Raw genomic sequence first — 18,272 nt, 5'->3', positions numbered from 1 at the left:
TTCTTATTTTTTTATTTTTAAACTAGATACAGTGCCAACCATTTTGCTCTTCATTTAGGTAAAAAATAATGGTATGAAATGGTTATTTCGTGTGGGAAGCATGTTCATTCCTTAACAAGTCATGTTTCTCTCTGTCTGCGTTTGTATATGTGTCTTTTGAATATTCGCATAAGATAAAATGCTGCGAATATTATGAAATTCATGAAAATGCTGGTCGCGTACATTCGTGGCAGTAAGTAGATAGTGGCTGGCAAACAGTTCCACATTGTAAAACGTGTTTATTGAATATCTTACCGTAACAGATACTTTTTTTTTACCGTCACCACCACCATCATCATCATCATCATTGTTGAAATTCAAATGATTTCAACATTACAACCACTCCGTTATCGCTGGTATTGCGTTTTATCGTGTTCCGTTGAATAAAAATTCAAGCCCATTTATTTTTTTTAAACACATGCAACGCCTTTTGGTTTTACTATGGCTTAAATTTTTTCTTCTTCTTTTTGTTGTTGTTGCCAACAATCATTTAGTAAATGCAGTATATCTTCTCTTTTTTTTCGGGGATGTTTATCTGGTTGTACATTTACTTCATCAACAATTTCCAATGAGCCCATTAAAAATGTTGCGCACAAAAATGTTGCGTAAACATTTGTTGGATCTTTTATGCTTTGCGATAGGTTTGTTTCCCTACCGAATGCTTCCGCAAGTTTTATGAACCAATATTAAATGAAAGCATATTAAGTCATCTTCTCACTCTCTTCCCCAATCCATCGGATTACATCGTTCTTTGTGGCTAAGTAAAATAAAGCGCAAGTTTTCTTTTCTTTATGCCGTGCTTTTTTTTATATTAAAATTTCAACAACCGTTAGCTGCTTCCGTGTGTGCGTTCGGTAGCAGCCAGTCTTTGTGTATGAGCGCTCTTTTAATTCGGATAAATTGGCGTTTCCTGTTTTGTAATAGTTAGTTGTTGGCAGTTGTATAGTGATTCTGATATCGTTTTTGATACTGTTATTGGTGTTGTTTCTGTTCTGCTATTTTTTGTTATCGTTAAATGGGCCAATTGTTGAGAAGATTGAAACATGAATTTGCAGCAAATTTCATACTAATTATTATGTTCGGCACGATGCTCGTTTACAATACACGCATTCTATTAATCGAATTGAATTTATGATGAGTAAAGGAAAACTTCTCGATTCGCAAACAAATAAAAAGAACAGACAGAGAGGGGAAGGGAAATAGCACAAATGTCTGAATCATCGGTTGAGGTCGATCGGCATCGCTTAAGCCTTATAGAAATCAGTGAAGAGCATATCAAGTATTTTGAGGGCACAGAATAGACCGATTTAACCGTAATAAAATTGACTGAATTCAATAAAAAAGGAAGCAGAAAAACCATGGAAATCTAATGTCTTGATTGTCGGAACGAGCAAAAACACACCATCAATTCCATGTAAGTATAAAATAGAAAACTTCAAAATATGAAATGCATGGGAAATCTCTTTTTTTTTCTCCTAATACTACTCGATTTCTTTTTTGCTCTTCTTCTTTCTTTTTTTTTATTCTATATATCGTACTCTGTCTTATGAATATTACATGGAAATCGTACACACATGTATCCACACACACACACATTACACATATACCGCATCAAAACCGTATTACCCAGCCCAATATATAGAATATTTGAACTCGTTCATCTAGATTGATTATTTAATGTTATGCCAATAGCAAATATTCCGCAATCTATTCGATCGAATGTATCATAATGTTCAAATGTAAATATGCGTCAATGTGTGCATTAATAGAAATGGCAACGGAAAACAAAGCACATGCTAGTCAACGTATTAGATGCAAATGGAATGGATGGCAAAGAGTGAAATGGAGTGAATGAGTGAAACGTAGTAAGCCCATGTCGAAATTTCGGCATTTGTTCCAAAAACGAAATCAGTTATACGTTTCATCCATCGTTGAAAACATATCAAAATTGCGCTTGTAATCAAATGCTTCACGTACAGAAGAAGCGAACACACACACACACACAAAAAAATCATTGAAATTGATTGATTTATGTCAAAAAAGCGTTCGATAAGATTGAAACAGGAAATATTCATGATCATCGGAAACTTCACTACCCGTTTACCATAAATACATAATTTAATTATAGCAACAACTTTGGCATTTCCGATTTACATTTTTTGCCCTGTCGCTCAGGGTTCTGTTTTTTTTTTCTTGCCTATACCACCTATAATTCGAGTCTTGTTTATACGATCTAATTTATGTTCATCCTTGAAATTTTAGCCGAGGTTTTTCGGCTTTTAAAAAATTGCAGATCGGTATGCTACCGAACAGCACCGCAACTACAGTTAGAATACTAATCAATTTCAGAGCGATTTTTCCCTCCTTCAAAATTTGTTGTTCATCTTCAACCGAACTTTTTTGTTGCGTTTTTTTTACATCGCCCGATTGACAACAACCATGCGCAAAAATACAAAAATTATGGTTCACAACATGATAAGCATAGCAGACTTTTTTTTTTTGGATTTCACTGAAAAGGAAAAACGGTTTCGAAAAATTTCATTGGTTTTGCAAAAAAACGAAACCAGCGACGAGCATTGAATAGTCCAAAATGAAGTGGTACATTAATTAAACGAAAAGAAAAACTAAAAAATAAAAATGAAGAAACAAATACGATTTGTAGCAGGTGCTTTTCTTTTCTTGATGATACGCGTTAATCGTAATTGAAATTCAAATGTTTGTGGAAGTGAATCGCAGTAAGGACAAATCCTTTTCAAAAAAAAAAAAAAAATTCAAATTCGAGAAAAAAAGCGTTGAATTTCTTTTTTAAATTGCGGTGCATAGCTAATTAAATGCTGTAAAGTTTACGAAACAAGTTAAAATTGTAAGAAGTCAGTCAAGCAACAATTTCTCAACCCGAAAAAGCGACCATTTTATTTGATTGAAGCATCGAAAAAAAACTAAGTCTGACATCTTTTGCAGCAAAAGACACAATACGTATGCAATTAAGAAAATGAACAACATAATATCCCGAATGTAGCAACCGTAACAGCAAATATAAAACGTAAATTAACAGACATACACACACAATTACACTTTGTCAATTAAGTCAAAAAGTTCAAATCAAAACAAAATCGCTGTAAGTGTGAATGTGTTTTTTTTTTTCGTTCAGTACAAATATAAATTCGGTCACCACCGAGTTATGTACCGTATACATGAGCATAACAAAATGGAAAGTGCCAAACCAGAAAGTTGAAATAGTTCCATATACGAACCTTTTCGTGTACAAATAAATTAAGTAATTATGCATATAATTGGTGCCTTTTTGTGTGAGCGTTTTTTTTCTTCTTTCATTCATTCATTCCCCCACATAGTTTTTATGCTTTGCATCAGCAGCAACAGAGCATTGCTGCCGTTATTTCCGTTGCTATATTTTTATTTGATTTTTTTTCTTTGCTCTGTTCACTCACTCATTCTTTTCTTTCGCTCTTTTTCTCTCTTTCTATACGCTGTAATTTTGTATACAATATAATGGCAGTAACAGCAACAACCATTTTCATCAAAAATACTTTGTGTTACAGCTCAATGTTGTTGGTGTTGTTGTTGTTACTTACTCTTTAGCTGAGTTGGTATTTCATTTTAACAAAATGAATGCGTGCGTTTGTAGCATTTACTCACGATTCAATAGCTTTTAAATGTTGAATTGTTGAATATATATAATACATGGCATATACAGACATATATATACGCGTTTATATCCTTGTGTGCTATTTTAAGCCTTGTTTAAGATCAAAAGGGATGTTTTGCAACGATTTTTGTGTCAATTAGAATCAGCACGATATGATGATTGCATGTGTGTGTTACTCTATATGTGTTTGTGTGATGTTCATACATAAAAGAAAACTGAAAAAGGGATAGGATTTCAAAGAAGCAATGAACCAAAAATCAGAAAAAAGGCGGAACAAATAAAATACGATTTTATACATTTTATCTCTTTCAGGCAAATGTTTTTTTTTTTAATTTTTTAGATATATTCGTATCATTGCTAAGCTGTCGCACAGTTAACCGTCAATATGACCGAATTAAGGTGGCAAATGTACCATTTAAATAAAAATTCTTTGGTTAAACAGATATATTACTGTTAATCACCACTTTATTTTTATTTTATTTTGGTTGGGGTAAAGGTTCGTCGATTATCAACACCCACTCGAACAAGTAAAATATTTCAATGAAATACCGCGTCACGTGAGCGGAACAAATTACTCGGAATTCCAATTTAAATACCTCGGAAATGTCAGTGGTGCTATCAATGTGATCAATTCCATTTGGTAAGTGTGTTTGAAGCAACTGATATTGCTATCAGAAAAAATCGTGTCTCATTCGGTCACAGTCACTAAATGAACGTTTCTGATTCGATGTGCGATTAATGAATGCGAGAAGCAAAAATGTCATTAGTCAATTTGGACACTTGAACAATAGAATAAAATCATTGAAAATACGACATTTGACAATAAATTAAATCCTCAAACAACGACCACGTCACTTCACGTCATCACATCGTATCACACGAAATGACGGTAAGTGTCGGTAGAAAGCACGACAACTATATCATCACAGAAACAAACTCTCAATATTGAGTATAAAAAATGCAACATGCAAAGCATACTGCTGTTTACTTCCATTTATAATTCAGCAGTTACGTTGAAAAAAAAAGTTTGCCGCAAATAAAAACGACACAGTAACATTCACACACCAATACCGAAATCGAAAATTGGCAAATGAAAAGAATATGCTGCGATTTTCTTCTGTTTCTGGTTCACATGGGTCAAAGTGAAAACCAAAATCAATACAACGAACGGTTAGCACGAAACAAAAAAATATCAATTCGATGTGTAAACCACCAAACGATGCCGTTCAAAATGAAAATCATCATTTATTTAAGTGCTTTTATCTCATTGTAATTCAACGAATGAAAAACGATATATAAACGCAAACACTTCTAACGTGTGTTTGTGTGTGTGTGTGTGTGTATGTATGTATGCGCGACGAGAAAAGAATGGCAAATCAAAACGACAAATTCAATTTCAATTCGATGAAAGTGAATCATATATACAAAAGCAAAATATATATATATATATATATAGAGAGAGAGAAAAAGACATCCATCCAGCCGTCGTGCAGAAAAAACAAAGTTCAGTTCGGCAAAAGGGTTATTTACAAACAATCTTCATATTCATTCAGTGACATCGATGGAAAATTCAGATACAAATTGCAAACTTGTGCACGTGTCACATAAAATTGTGATCGATCATAATGTATAAAAGATATGGTGACGAAGAAGCGAACGAAATGACTGAATGGAAATGAAAAAACAAAACAAAAAACTATAGAAAAATGAAAATCAAGCGAATTCGGTGCTATGTACATGGTATTGGCATTCGGAAATGAAGCTCATGGGCTTTTACGTGCGCACCAAGAATCAGTGTGTATTTGGTGTGTGTCATTGCATCGTCATCAACCTCATCATCGTCGAATCTGTCTTGTACGTTTGTTTCGTTATGTTATGACAATGATTGAACTCGATTCAACTTCCTCAATCGAGGAAATATGCCCGAAATTCAATCGACAAAACATTCACACACACACATACAGTCTCACACTCTACCTGTTATAACGATTCACCGTACGAATACAACGGTTAAAATGTCTTGTGTCAGCTTTTCTATAATTCAAGCAAAATAAATCAGAAGCCTTATGTTGCTACTCCTTTAGCAAAAATGAGCCGAATAGAATTTTCGGGAGAAGGAAAGATGAAATTATCCCAACACAATTTAAACAATTTAACGTGTTTTTAATTTCCTTCATTTAAAATAAAATTTCTTATTGCACTCCAATAAAAGCAAAATAGAGACGATGTCGAATACAAATAGTAAGAAGTAAGATTAAAATTTTATATGTATTGCGTTCGTTGATTGGTTCTATGCAATGAATGTTTTGTCACATTCACCTGTACCTACAACAACGAAATGGCACAAAAACGAATCGATATGTTGTTGTTGTTTTTTTCATATTTCATTTTCTATTTGTTTCGATATCCTCTTTGCTCTTCGGTTACCGGTACAAAAAAGCAGAAAAGAAAATAGAACGTACAAACAGGATACAGAATTTTAATGGAAGCAACGCAAAAGAGAAAGAAATACAAATTTACTTCGCTTTCTTTGTATGTATATGTTCAAAATGGATTGTTTATTTTTTCGAAACTTTTTTTTTTGTCTTCTCCCTCTTGTTAACTGTGTACACCCTTGTTTCTTTGAAAAGAAAAATCTTATTTTTTTTTTTGAAATGAAAGTAAACTTTAGATAAAATTTGTGATGCGGACAATATCCCAATGAAATGCCATCAAATGCCATTTTCAATGTTCGTGCATTGTTGCTTTGATTGCTTCACAAGTCTTCACCTCTCGATTCACTCGACACACAATTTTATTTTTGTTTTCGTTGATGCTGATGTTGTCTTTGTCTTTGTGCGTGTATATATATGTTTTCTTCTTTGTTTCGTTAATTCGATTCGTTTCGCAGGCCGGGATTGTGATTCTTTGAACTGTGTAACTAAATAGCCAAAGGGAATATGACCAATTGATCATTTCGTCTTGTGCTCGTTTCGTGTACAACAGCTGTGATTCGGGGTTGTTACTTTAATTAACCACGCGCATACTTGGATCTGAAGCAAAACGACCCACAGCTCGATTTTATATGGCCGGATTCATTTTTTTACATCACCTAAAGAAAATGCTTCACCAAAAAAAAAAGTCGTGTAGTAACAACAATGAAGTATGCTTGTATTTTAATGTTTTGAAAAATATTGCTCCATCTATTTATCTAATGTAATTAGAGATTTACATGAGACTTGAAAATCTGGCTTCCTCGACCAATAAAAAGTCCGATATCAAATTAAAATTAAAAATGTTCCCCTTCAACTCATTCTATTTTCATCACATCATTTCAATTAGGCAGTTAATTGGAAGGAAAAAAGACAAAATAGCAAGAAAGCGCATTCTTGATTATTTTCAGTTGCTTGGTACAAGAAAAAATCAACCCCTGTTTTCAGAAAATACACCACAAATCGTTTTCCCTTCATCAAAAAAAAAGATAATCATTTTTATATGCTGAAAATTGTCACAGGGAGTAACAAACTCAAACATCATCGAATAATAAGTGTTTCTTTTATTTGTCTAAACCGGACGAATTGACAACCGTCAAGATCTATCTCCATTTGTTTGATGCAAGTTAAACCTTTCGGTCGAAATCGTTAATCGGCGATACATACAATTGTGTACTAAATATAGCGGAAAAAGGATCTAAGACAAAATATAAGTGGAAAATGAAAGGAGCTGCAAATGTCAGAGCGATCAAAATATCAGAAGATGGTCAAACCATCTATATAATAGACAAGTTGCGAGTTGTATGTGTATGGTATTGTCGTTTTTTGTTTGTTCTCATTCAATCGATGAGAGCATTGTTCTCTTACTCTCTGCTATTTTATTTGTTTATCTCAATCCAAATCGCAATCAAAGACAGAATTGGAAAGCCAGAAGACAGCTCAAGCACAGTACTCAGAATAGGAAAAAAAAAGACAAACAAAATAATAATACTAAAAATAAAATGTACAAAACAAATCCACTCGATTATAGAGAGCATAGAGCTTCATATTGTGTAATTGTGTGTGTGTGTAACTTTTCTTCTCTTGCCTGCATTTTTAGCTCACAAAGTCAAAGCTTATAGATGTGACGAAGCAAATTACTGTTACTCCGAATTGATATGACCATATCCTCATTCGTCGAGAGTACGTTCGCTTATTCTACTTTCAAACATCGAAACGAACATATGGTCCGGTGAACGAACACAACACACATTTCGCACAAATATCGAAAGCAAACGAGCTGAATGTCTTTGTTCGTGCGCATTCGTTCCACAATGTGAACGAACACGAACACACACATATTTTAATGGCCAATGAACGAACATGAACATAAACGAACGCGAACGACTCGTTGATAACTGTAGCTGTATCCAAGCTCAAATAACAATATACACAAACACATCACATGTGCAATGGACTCGACTCAATAATATTATAGTTGAAATTGCTTGTGGAAAAGAGGAGCATATTATTATCGATAGAACGAACGACGATGACAACAACCAAAAAAAATTGTATCAGTAGATGGGTAAACAGAATAAAGCTTACTGGGAAAAACGTATGCTGTTAAAAGATTCGTTTTACGATTATTCTGTTCAATATTTGGTAAAATGAATCATCATCAACCATGTACAATATGCACGGGCACAGATTTCGTTTATATATTAGTAACGATTTTTGATGTTTGCGCCGTTTACCTCGGATTTGTTGGATCAAACATTGTGAGTGTGTGTGTCGAAAATGTTTCATTCACATTCAATCAAAAAAAAAAAATATAGCGAACGCATCACAAACACATCTAAATTACACGCACAATAGTACAAAAATTGCCCATATCAGTTAGTACGTACGATGTGCATATTTTTATCAGGCATTTTCTAGTTTCAGTCGTTTCTTTGTATCCATTCAATATACTAACTCAATGAACTCACGGAACATTTACGAAAAAAAAGAGATAGATGGATAAAGATATAGTGTGGCTACTTTTTGTCGATTTTACGGGTGCGTTTACTCTTCCAGCTAGTCACAATCCAAACCAGTATCTTCAACTTCATCAATGAAATTGAGCGAAACGCTTGAAAAACTATGTTGTTCTTATACGTATCATATCGAATCCGTATCGCATAATCAATAATGTGCTTGCCAATGCTTGTACAATATGGCAAAAAGGGTACTCTTTTTTTCTATCCACATCTAATACTATCTATTAAACATAATATCGATAGCTTTTCAATAGCCCTGGTAATATCTTAAATAATCGGTTACATAAGCGAAGAGATAATAAAACTGGTTAATAAAAACAAAAGTAAGAGTTTAAGAAGAACGAAACGCAAAGTGGGAACAAACCCGCACTGCAAAAACAACAAAAAGAAACAATGGGGTCGGAAGAGAGAGAAAAAAAAATCCCGAAAACGGAATGGGTTTATTATGGAGGCGAGAAGTATCTAATCGAAGGTACAGATAGATCTATTTATCTAGATGAGACAGAATAAAAGAAGAAAAAAAACACACAAGTCGTCGTCGTTGCTCATACTTATGCAACCGAGAGTTAAAATGGCAAAAGATGGAAAACTTACCCGGATCGTCATCGTCATCAGCCCAATCTATCTGTCCGCTGCATTCGGCGAATGGAAAAATCGTCCACTGTAATACCATACAAATGGTTAACGCAGTGGCCGATAACCGCAAAAAAGTAAATGATAGTCTTAAATCCATTGTCAATGGTTGAAATGATGGCAACAGCTATCCATAAAGTATTTTATGTATTTTTCACTGGGAACTGTTCGTTCGTCCTACTCCTCGTCTTCTTCTTATTATTATTATTATTATTTTTCCCCTGTTTTTTTCTGCGTTCTTTTCTCTTTGCACTCTCACTCTACTTTCTTTTCGTTTTTTGGTTATTGCTTGTTGCCGTCGCCGCTTTGTATTCACTCTTTTTATTCACTTTTTTCTTCCTTACTGTTGTTATGAATGTATCAGTTTTGTTTTGTGTTTGAATACTACATAAATAAATTGAGAATGTGTCTTTTTTCGGGTTTTTTTTTGTATCGTTTTAAGTTGGAGCTATTTGGGCTTCTGTTATTATTTGTCTTTAAGATACTTTGCACAAACACGATGATGACGATGAATGGTGGTGGTAGTGGTGATGATGATGGTGATGATTGTGCGATAAGATACACAAATATGCTGCGTAACACTTTTTTAAACCGACGTTTTCACTCTTTTTTTTTCTGTTGCTACTTATTTACCTAGCCCGCTCCGTTTCTGTGTCACACGGCTCTGGATGGCCGTCGACTTAACTTCAATATTTATTATTGGTTAAGTAGATATTATCTCTTTCTTTGTTATTCTCGAAACGAACCACAACAAAAAAAAAGAAAACATTTTCTTATTTCGTTCTTATGTAATTTGATTTTTAATTGAGTTTTCCTGTGTTCCGCTTTCATTTCACCTTCATAGAAGAAGAGACAAAAAAAAAACAACATAAAAATCATAATAATGAGATTGAAAAATTATATACTCTTTAAACTTTGAATGCGCAAAAGTGCAAGCGCTCAAAGTCCCTTTTAATAATATATAAAAAAATAGTTATGCACATTATTGCACAGCAGATAGGTATTTGAAAAATATTGATTTGTTGCAAAAAAAATGTACAGAGATTTTCTGAATTTTATTTAATTTCTTATACCGTTTTTTATCACTGTATCATGCGTTGTAATGCCCGGAATGTGAGATGAAAATGGAAAGCAATGACTTTTTCAATGTTTAATTCCACGTGACTTTGACGAATTAATTGTAGACAGTAAAAAGCAGAAAACTGTGACTGTTTATTCTGTATAATCATCGGTATCGGCACTGTTTTAACCATGACTTACTGCAGTACATTTGAAAATTCATTCGTCCAATTTCAGTTTAGTTTCATAGTTTTTGTCGGTTTTGAATTACTTATTCTGTTTAGGTCAAACACATTAAATATATAATGTGCATGCATTTATGAATATAGAATTCTAGAAATGCAGTTGAAATATAGCACAATAGCTGATACATCTTTGATAAATGGATCGATAATCGACAATTGTGTTAAACGCCATTTTTAGCATATTTTTATTTTATTAAATAATGCAAAAATATTTTCTTTTTCTGATGTAAATATTTTATGCTTCAAATAATTTATCAAAATGAGAAGATATTTTTTCATTATTTAATTCTTTATAAATATAGTTGTTCAACAAAAATAATAATTATTGACCGACATCAAAACTCATTTATTTTTAATTGCGTTGTTGTGTTCTTTCTTCCTTTTTTTTAGTTTTTCAAATTCGAGTAACAAAATTGGAATTTATTCTTGAATGTTATCACAAACCACAAATGTAAAAAAAAAGATAATTTTTTTTTGAATTTGAACATCGGAAATGTGTACTAGGAAAGAGACTTGTGTTTCAATTGAAAATGTAAACCACAAAACCAATGATTTTAGAATTGATTTATTGTGGATTTTGCCATACAGTACACAAGCGAGTTGTACAGTAGCTTGATGTTGCTCATTTTCTTTAATGCGTTCTACTTTGAACGAAATTGTCGCAACTTCGTTTAATACCGCTACAGTTAGATTGAGTTGCAAAAGTTTGTAGCAGCATTTTTTTTTCTCCTCTGTCTCCTTAGAATGCAGTTTGTCACGTGCATTGAATTGTGAAAAAGAAATTATATCTCCTTCAACGAACTTGAGACTTTTGATAAGCATTTTATTACGCTGTTTGTGTTCGAAACTCGATGCTTTTATAAAAACGAATAAGGTGTAGAAATATGAAGGGAAACGATTATGAAATAACCTCGATTATTAGTTGGTAAATGATAGAAAAAAATACTGTGTGCGAAATCATGTGAATTGAATCATGCCACAAAAATCAATTTGCTAGAAATGTCGCAGGTTAAATAGCACTTAAACAATGTAATGGCTAAATACACTTAATTTGTTTACGCAGCGATAATTAAGAAGATAGAGAGAGTTTGTGTGTGTGATAGAGAGTGGGTGAAAGACTGACATGTAATTGGAGACCGAATGAATCAAAAAGTATAGAAAAAAACCACAAATTATAATGTTTGCGTCATTTCTTATCGCCAAATATTTGGATAAAACGTTAGATTTTTGCTTCCATTTTCATTGCATACTCCGCTTATTGAGCATTCGAACAAAATTGACTTTATTACGTACTTTAATTTACTCGATAGGTTTTTGTGACACACCACCATTTTTACAGTGTTGTTCTTTTTTTTCCGTGTCCTTTTTTATATTTACTGCCAACACCACATAATCATTTAATCCGATATTGTTGTTTTTTGCCTGCGTGTTTGCTTTTTTTCTCCCCCGGTTAGTTCACTTCAGTTATTTTTTTTTGATATAATCATAAGCAATCCGATTTAAAAATGTTTTTGATATTTCAAACACTATTCACTGATTTTCCGTTTTTGTTTCGGTTTTCAAATAGTTTAAGTTCTGTTTAATATGGTGTAAAGTTATTTTTACAGCGATTACTCCAGATTTTCGACGTGATTTCAGGGCACTGTAATGAAAGAAACATACATATATGATTATTTTATGAAATGAAAAATTCTATTCATATAAGTCTGATGGATGTGCGCTATTCGCGTTATACGGTTGTAAAAATGGGTGGAAAAAAATTGTATGCCAACAAATCCGAACAAATGTGACTTTCTCGATTGAATAAAAAGAACGGCGCTGCAGTGAAATATTTTCAAGAGATGCGTGCATGCATACCAGTAAAATTAAATCAAAATACAACCGAAAATCTCTTTATAGTCAAACAATAGAAATTGAAGATTGATTAAAGCTCATTTTTTTCCATTGTATACAATTCGTATGCAATAATCCTAATAAAGAGCATGACACATTCCGTGCCATCAATCCATCTGACATAAAAAAAAGACAAGAAAATGCGTACTATGTGTAATTTTGATCTTTGTATTGTGATGCATGTGCGACACAATTCGAATATATGACATAAAAATGTCGAAAATAAACAATCGAAGAAACTGCCAAATTGGGCGACGACTTTTTCGTTTCCCTTCTCTCACGTTTCTGATGCCGTGGATTTATTTTCCATCACATGAAATATGGACCACATTTGAATGAATGGAATGGCAAATACTTATCTGGCGCACATTTATACATCAAATTTAGTAGGGATTCTTTTTCATCTCATCACAAACACACACGCACCATTCCATTTCGACCCCATTTTCTATTGATCAATGACAACAACATTTGACTGTGTGTGTTGTAAATGCATTTTATTGTGTGCCAAATGAGCATCATATTTATAATCATTGACATTGTACGCAGTGTCTTGACTTTTTTGCCACCTTTCAAACAAAGATACATAACATTCTCATAACGACCAATTCAAATGATGATTGACCAATCTGTGATGACTTTCATAAAAAAATATGTATAATGTATATACCCATACCGAGTGAGCTAAGTGCTTGGATAAAAAGTTAAGACCACATGTTGTTGTTGTAAAAAAAAAGTTGCCCAAGATCGGAAATAATGATAATTTAGTTTTCTTCTACAATTTCTTTGAAAGTCATTCAAATGTCTCTATTTCCCTGTCTCACATTCTTTCTGATCAACTGAAATCGACATTTTGTCGCTCCATACAATTTTATTGTTATTGCTTATCGCTTAGTTGTCTCATTGCCAAATGTCGAACCAAACCAAAACGTAAATTAATCACGTCCTGAAAAACACATCTGAAGTGATATAGTTTGCCATTATCATCAATGATGGTGGTTGTAAAGCCATTTCGGTGCCCCCAAAAATCTTTGATTATTTACAGAAAAACCGAAAATATTAATGCCAAATTAATGGAGCAGTCAACGCATATATTGAACTTAATACCTTTTATTGTGTCGCCGAGAATGAAAATGACTTGAAGAATTTCGCTTCCTATTAATGGTTGTTTCGGTGAGCGAGAGTGAGGTTTTTATTCTCAGCGACACATATGTGTATACACACATCCACCGAATAACTTTTTATCAAAAAAAAAGAAGTCACTTTGCATTCTCCGTTATTTCATGTAAATCGATTTGTTTGCTAATCTGAACTGTCGTGATGTTTCCGATATTCGCATAGCACACAGACTAAAGTGAAAAGTCATTGATTTGATAGCATATTCAACTATGTACGCAATTTTGAAGCATGCGTCTCGACTGAATCGAACCATATGACACAACCTTCACAACTTACTTTGCCTGATCAAAATTGATGCCTGATTACAAACACAAACCAAACCGAAAAACTACTGACATCGTTCGAACTGATTTTATTGCTAATTTTCGTCGAGTGTGTGTGAGGGAGAGAATGCGAGATTTTGTAAAAACTTTTCCATATCACTTTGCATGCGCTCACATTTGTGTCCTACGTGTGCAAATGATGTGATAAGATAATCCATTCGAATTTTATACTATGCCATAATACACAAATTGCTATCGGCTTTCTAAGTCAAATTAGACGATTTTCTTTTCGCAATTTCGGATTTCTGATTAACACTCATTGTGCGTTTTCCTCGAAACCAAATAAGTTGTTGTTTTTTTTTCTTATTAACACCGTGCAAAATTTTTTTATCCGTTTAATTTCCAGCGCAACAAAAGAAACTCGATGATTTTCAGGAATGTGTAAGGCTTGAAAATCAACATATTCGCAATTTTTTATCTTGAACGCATTCCGTCGATGATTCGAAAATATACAGCCAACATCGAATCGTCTTAATGAGACCATGCTGCTTTCGTACTTCGATTGCATGACGTTGGTGTCAGATATGATTGTAATAATGAGTATTTATGAACAACGAAAAGAGAACCGAATATTCTCGAGAATAAGATCAAATTTTATATGGGCGAGATGTGCATGGAAATGGATTTTATCAAGCATTTTTCATACTTAATACATTGTGTTGTGTTCGGTTTGTGTTGGCATGCCATTCGTTATTCACAATTTTTCCATTTGTCCTATATTATCGATTGAGTAAGCTGGAAAAAAGCAGCGTCTCCTGAGTTTATCCTATGCATTTCTTTTATTTATACATTGTTTTAATAATATACTTGTTTCAATATTTGGATTGCAAAATTGTCTGCGTCACGTCTGATGAGAATGCGAACGATGACTATGATGATCCACACTGACTGATTGTTATGAAAAATATCTATCTAACCGCGAGCATAATGCCACAAGACATGACGAACACTACTCAAACGCATGCCGTTGCCAACTTGTAGTAGATGAGATATCTCTATTTATATATATTTTGTATATTCACGCTTGTGCGTGTGTTTGCCAACAGTGTGTGTGTGCAAAATATATCAATGTGTGGCCTGAATTGTGCGAGTATACTGTGTAGTACTCTTCTCTTTTTTATTCAATTCAATAGTGATGTAAATCGTCTGTGTTCAGATTATGCAGGGTAACCTAATTAAATGTCTGCAGCTATTTACGATTCAAGTCGATAATAATATGAAGATAACTTGAATTTTCCACGGTGTGTTTTTTTTCTCTCTCTCTCAGCGACGGAATGATGGAAAAACGTAAGGATATCAACAATGGTTTTGAATTTGTTCGAATGACTCTCGTCTTTTTCGATTCAATGCAAATGAGAGTTTTCTCTACCACATTCAAGTAAAAAGTTTTTCCACCTCCATGTCGGTACATCCACATTCTGTTGCTAGGAAGTATAAAGTTGATGTATGAAAACGAGGCTCAAAGGCAAATGGTATGTGTTTGTATTATACTATCTATATTCTGGAGTTGTGGTTGCTCTTTAATGAGACCATTCTCTTGTGTGGAGCTTGCTCGCTCGCTTACAATGTGCGCTTCATCCTTTTAACCTCCTCTCTCTTTCTCTCAGTACTTCTTAAATTTAACGCACGGAATTTATGCTCGGTTTTAACTAAATGGGCTAAAATGAATAATTTAGTGTGTAATATGAAACACTGGCATTTTTTTGTTGTTGTTGTTGTTGTTTCATAACCCGCATCTGCTCAATGAATGTTTGCACATTTTATGCGACCGAATTTGGATGTTTGACACTGTATATAAGTGTGTATGTAGTTTGCAAACGTCGCTGATTGCACGATTTAAACGAAGGTGATGATGTGCGTGTATGCGTTACGTATGTATTCGGATAAAAATAAGGTTGAAGATGCACGAACGAGCACGGGCCACATTCCTCGTGTCTCTTTACTTTCCTTCCCTTTTTCTCGACCCATTTGACCGACTTCCACAAATATAAATGAGATGAAAGCACACATTTTCTACACAGCAAGTTTTTTTCTTCTTCTTTTTCTTAATAAGCGTTTGTTTTCTCTGTCTTTATATCTGGTTTTTTTTAGTAAATCGTTTAACTTAGACTCTCCTGTTGCGTGAGCATCAATGTAACATTCGTTAGGTGAATGGTACTCATAAATTGAACTATCAAAAATGTATGCATGAAACCGGTTTTTTCCCTTCTTGTTACTTATGTCGATTGGTTTGGAAAATACAATTTTGTCAGCTTTGATGAAAAAAAAAATGTCGATGCCGAACAGATGACACATCAATAATCAGTTATTGACAAGCACAAAAGATTCTCACTCACTTTTGCATGCTCACGTTCACACACACACACACACACATACACCCACATCCAGCGAATCTACAACACAAACGCTACGTACACGTACGCACATTCGGAGGCGTTCGTGTGAATTCACATGGTGAAAATCATGGTGCTTTTTTTTCATGACATTCTTTGGCGCCTATTTCGATTGACTGACGTTTTATGTGTGACAAAACGAAAAGAAGTGTATATAATTCAACTTTGATAATCGGTGTCATCGATAGTTTCGACTTCGAATCAAAAGCTAGAATATCGATGTGACTTCATTCATGCGAGGAATACACACTTCAGTAATGATACATCAACATACCGTGATTGAACCTTTCTACATTCGAATTTTTTTTTTTTTTTGATTGGATTGGATGAATATCAATTCATCATGTACTTCCTGTTACCGTTTATGTATTTTCGAAAATACAATCATTTTTGACACATCGATCACAGAAAATGTCCAATATGAAGAAGAAAAACACCGAAATCGATGACGAAATGATTATGATTTTGACGTATTTTGTTGATTTGAAATATTAGATATTTTTTTATTAATGATGGTGAAATTGTCGGTGGCTGATTCCCACGTTAGGCGTTGAAATGAAGTTTTGGAATTAAAAAAATCGGTTTTCGTGCAACTTTTTCATCAATTTGGCGGAAAAATTGACATAGCTTTGCATTTAACTATTTACAAAAAAATAATAATTGTCGCCACGGGCGAAACGAAATACTCAAAGATTATAATCGTTGCATGGGACAAAAACAGTTCGCATTTATGACATTATCAATTGAGTCGGCACGCTACAAAGAAATATAAAGACACACAAATAGCAACGAAACGAAATGAAACGGAATAAAGGAACAAACGGAAATATTTCATTGAAACGATGCAAATGGAAAATTAGTTCAATGGGAAAATTGTTTTGTTTCTGCAAAAGCGTTTTCGCCGATGGCAAACTGTCTTTTGTTCTTTTTATTTAGATTTTGTAACGTGCAACGAACGTACATTCTATTCGCCCTCTCTCTCACTCACTCTTTGAATTGCATGCCTTCGATCAGATTGCGAAACTAACAGTTTCAAACTTTTTAAGTTGTTTTTGAATTGAAATAGTGTCGTGCTCTTTATCCGCTTTTGAAATATCAAAATCCATGTGACAAGCCGAGCTAATAAATTGAAAATAATAAAAATGAACAATGTTTTACTATTATCTATTCAATTGACTCTATTCGCCCTTTCTCTCAGTTATGAAATTCGTAAATTTAAATAATAATTCCTGAAATATAAAAAAATTGCGTTAAAAGGCTCGACCAGATATTTGTGGAATTGAGAATAATGTTTGGAAATTAGTTTTTTTTAGTGTATAATCGGTCGAAATATGGTTAACCAAATGCTCGGTTATGATTATACTGGAAGCCACGAGTATTGGGTGAAATTTTTTTGACAAAATCGAAGAACCACCTCAATGCAGAAGATGAGAGTACAACAAGAGACTGTATGTACTGTATCTCTATCTCTTTCGCTCTATGCCGAATCGTGTGCGAATACGACATATATGAGTTTAAGTTTAAGTTTCAGTTTATAAGCATTTGTATTTTGGCTGGGTCGATGTACATTGAACTCATTTCTCATCATTCCCTTACGTATTTACGCTCGTTTCTATACTGAGAAAATGTTATGTGAAAGAGCTAAGATAGAGAGAGAGAGAGAGAATGAAATTGTGATACTAGTGGAAAGTATTGCAAAACTGTAAGTATAACCGCTATCCGTTAATGTCTCACTAAACCATAACTTCATTTATCTTCATAAAGTATTCCCTTTTTGCCCTTACCTGTCCACCTGTCATCACCAAACTATAAATTCTCTTATTCTCTCTCTCTCTTTCTTTCTTTAAA

At 33.6% G+C, this 18,272-nt stretch overlaps 1 protein-coding gene across 3 annotated transcripts in view; it reads right to left on the bottom strand.

Moving 5' to 3' along the window:
- The window catches only part of LOC116348143, a 408,212-nt gene that overhangs the window by 253,424 nt on the left and 136,516 nt on the right, over positions 1–18,272 (bottom strand). For 2 of the 3 annotated variants that reach the window (XM_031779139.1, XM_031779069.1), the window contains exons 2-3: positions 11,930–12,278; positions 9,294–10,168 (exon numbers count right to left, since the gene is read on the bottom strand). In XM_031779139.1, coding sequence (XP_031634999.1) covers positions 9,294–9,432 — 139 coding nt within the window. In that variant the 5' untranslated portion in view covers positions 9,433–10,168; positions 11,930–12,278. The remainder of the gene's footprint in view (positions 1–9,293; positions 10,169–11,929; positions 12,279–18,272) is intronic. The other variant, XM_031779222.1, reaches the window with a different exon arrangement.

The sequence above is a fragment of the Contarinia nasturtii genome, unplaced genomic scaffold (genome assembly GCF_009176525.2).
Source record: "Contarinia nasturtii isolate CC-2019 unplaced genomic scaffold, AAFC_CNas_1.1 Cnas_scaffold_78, whole genome shotgun sequence".
Classification (NCBI taxonomy): Eukaryota; Metazoa; Arthropoda; class Insecta; order Diptera; family Cecidomyiidae; genus Contarinia; species Contarinia nasturtii.
This window is presented reverse-complemented; position numbering and strand designations above follow the sequence as displayed.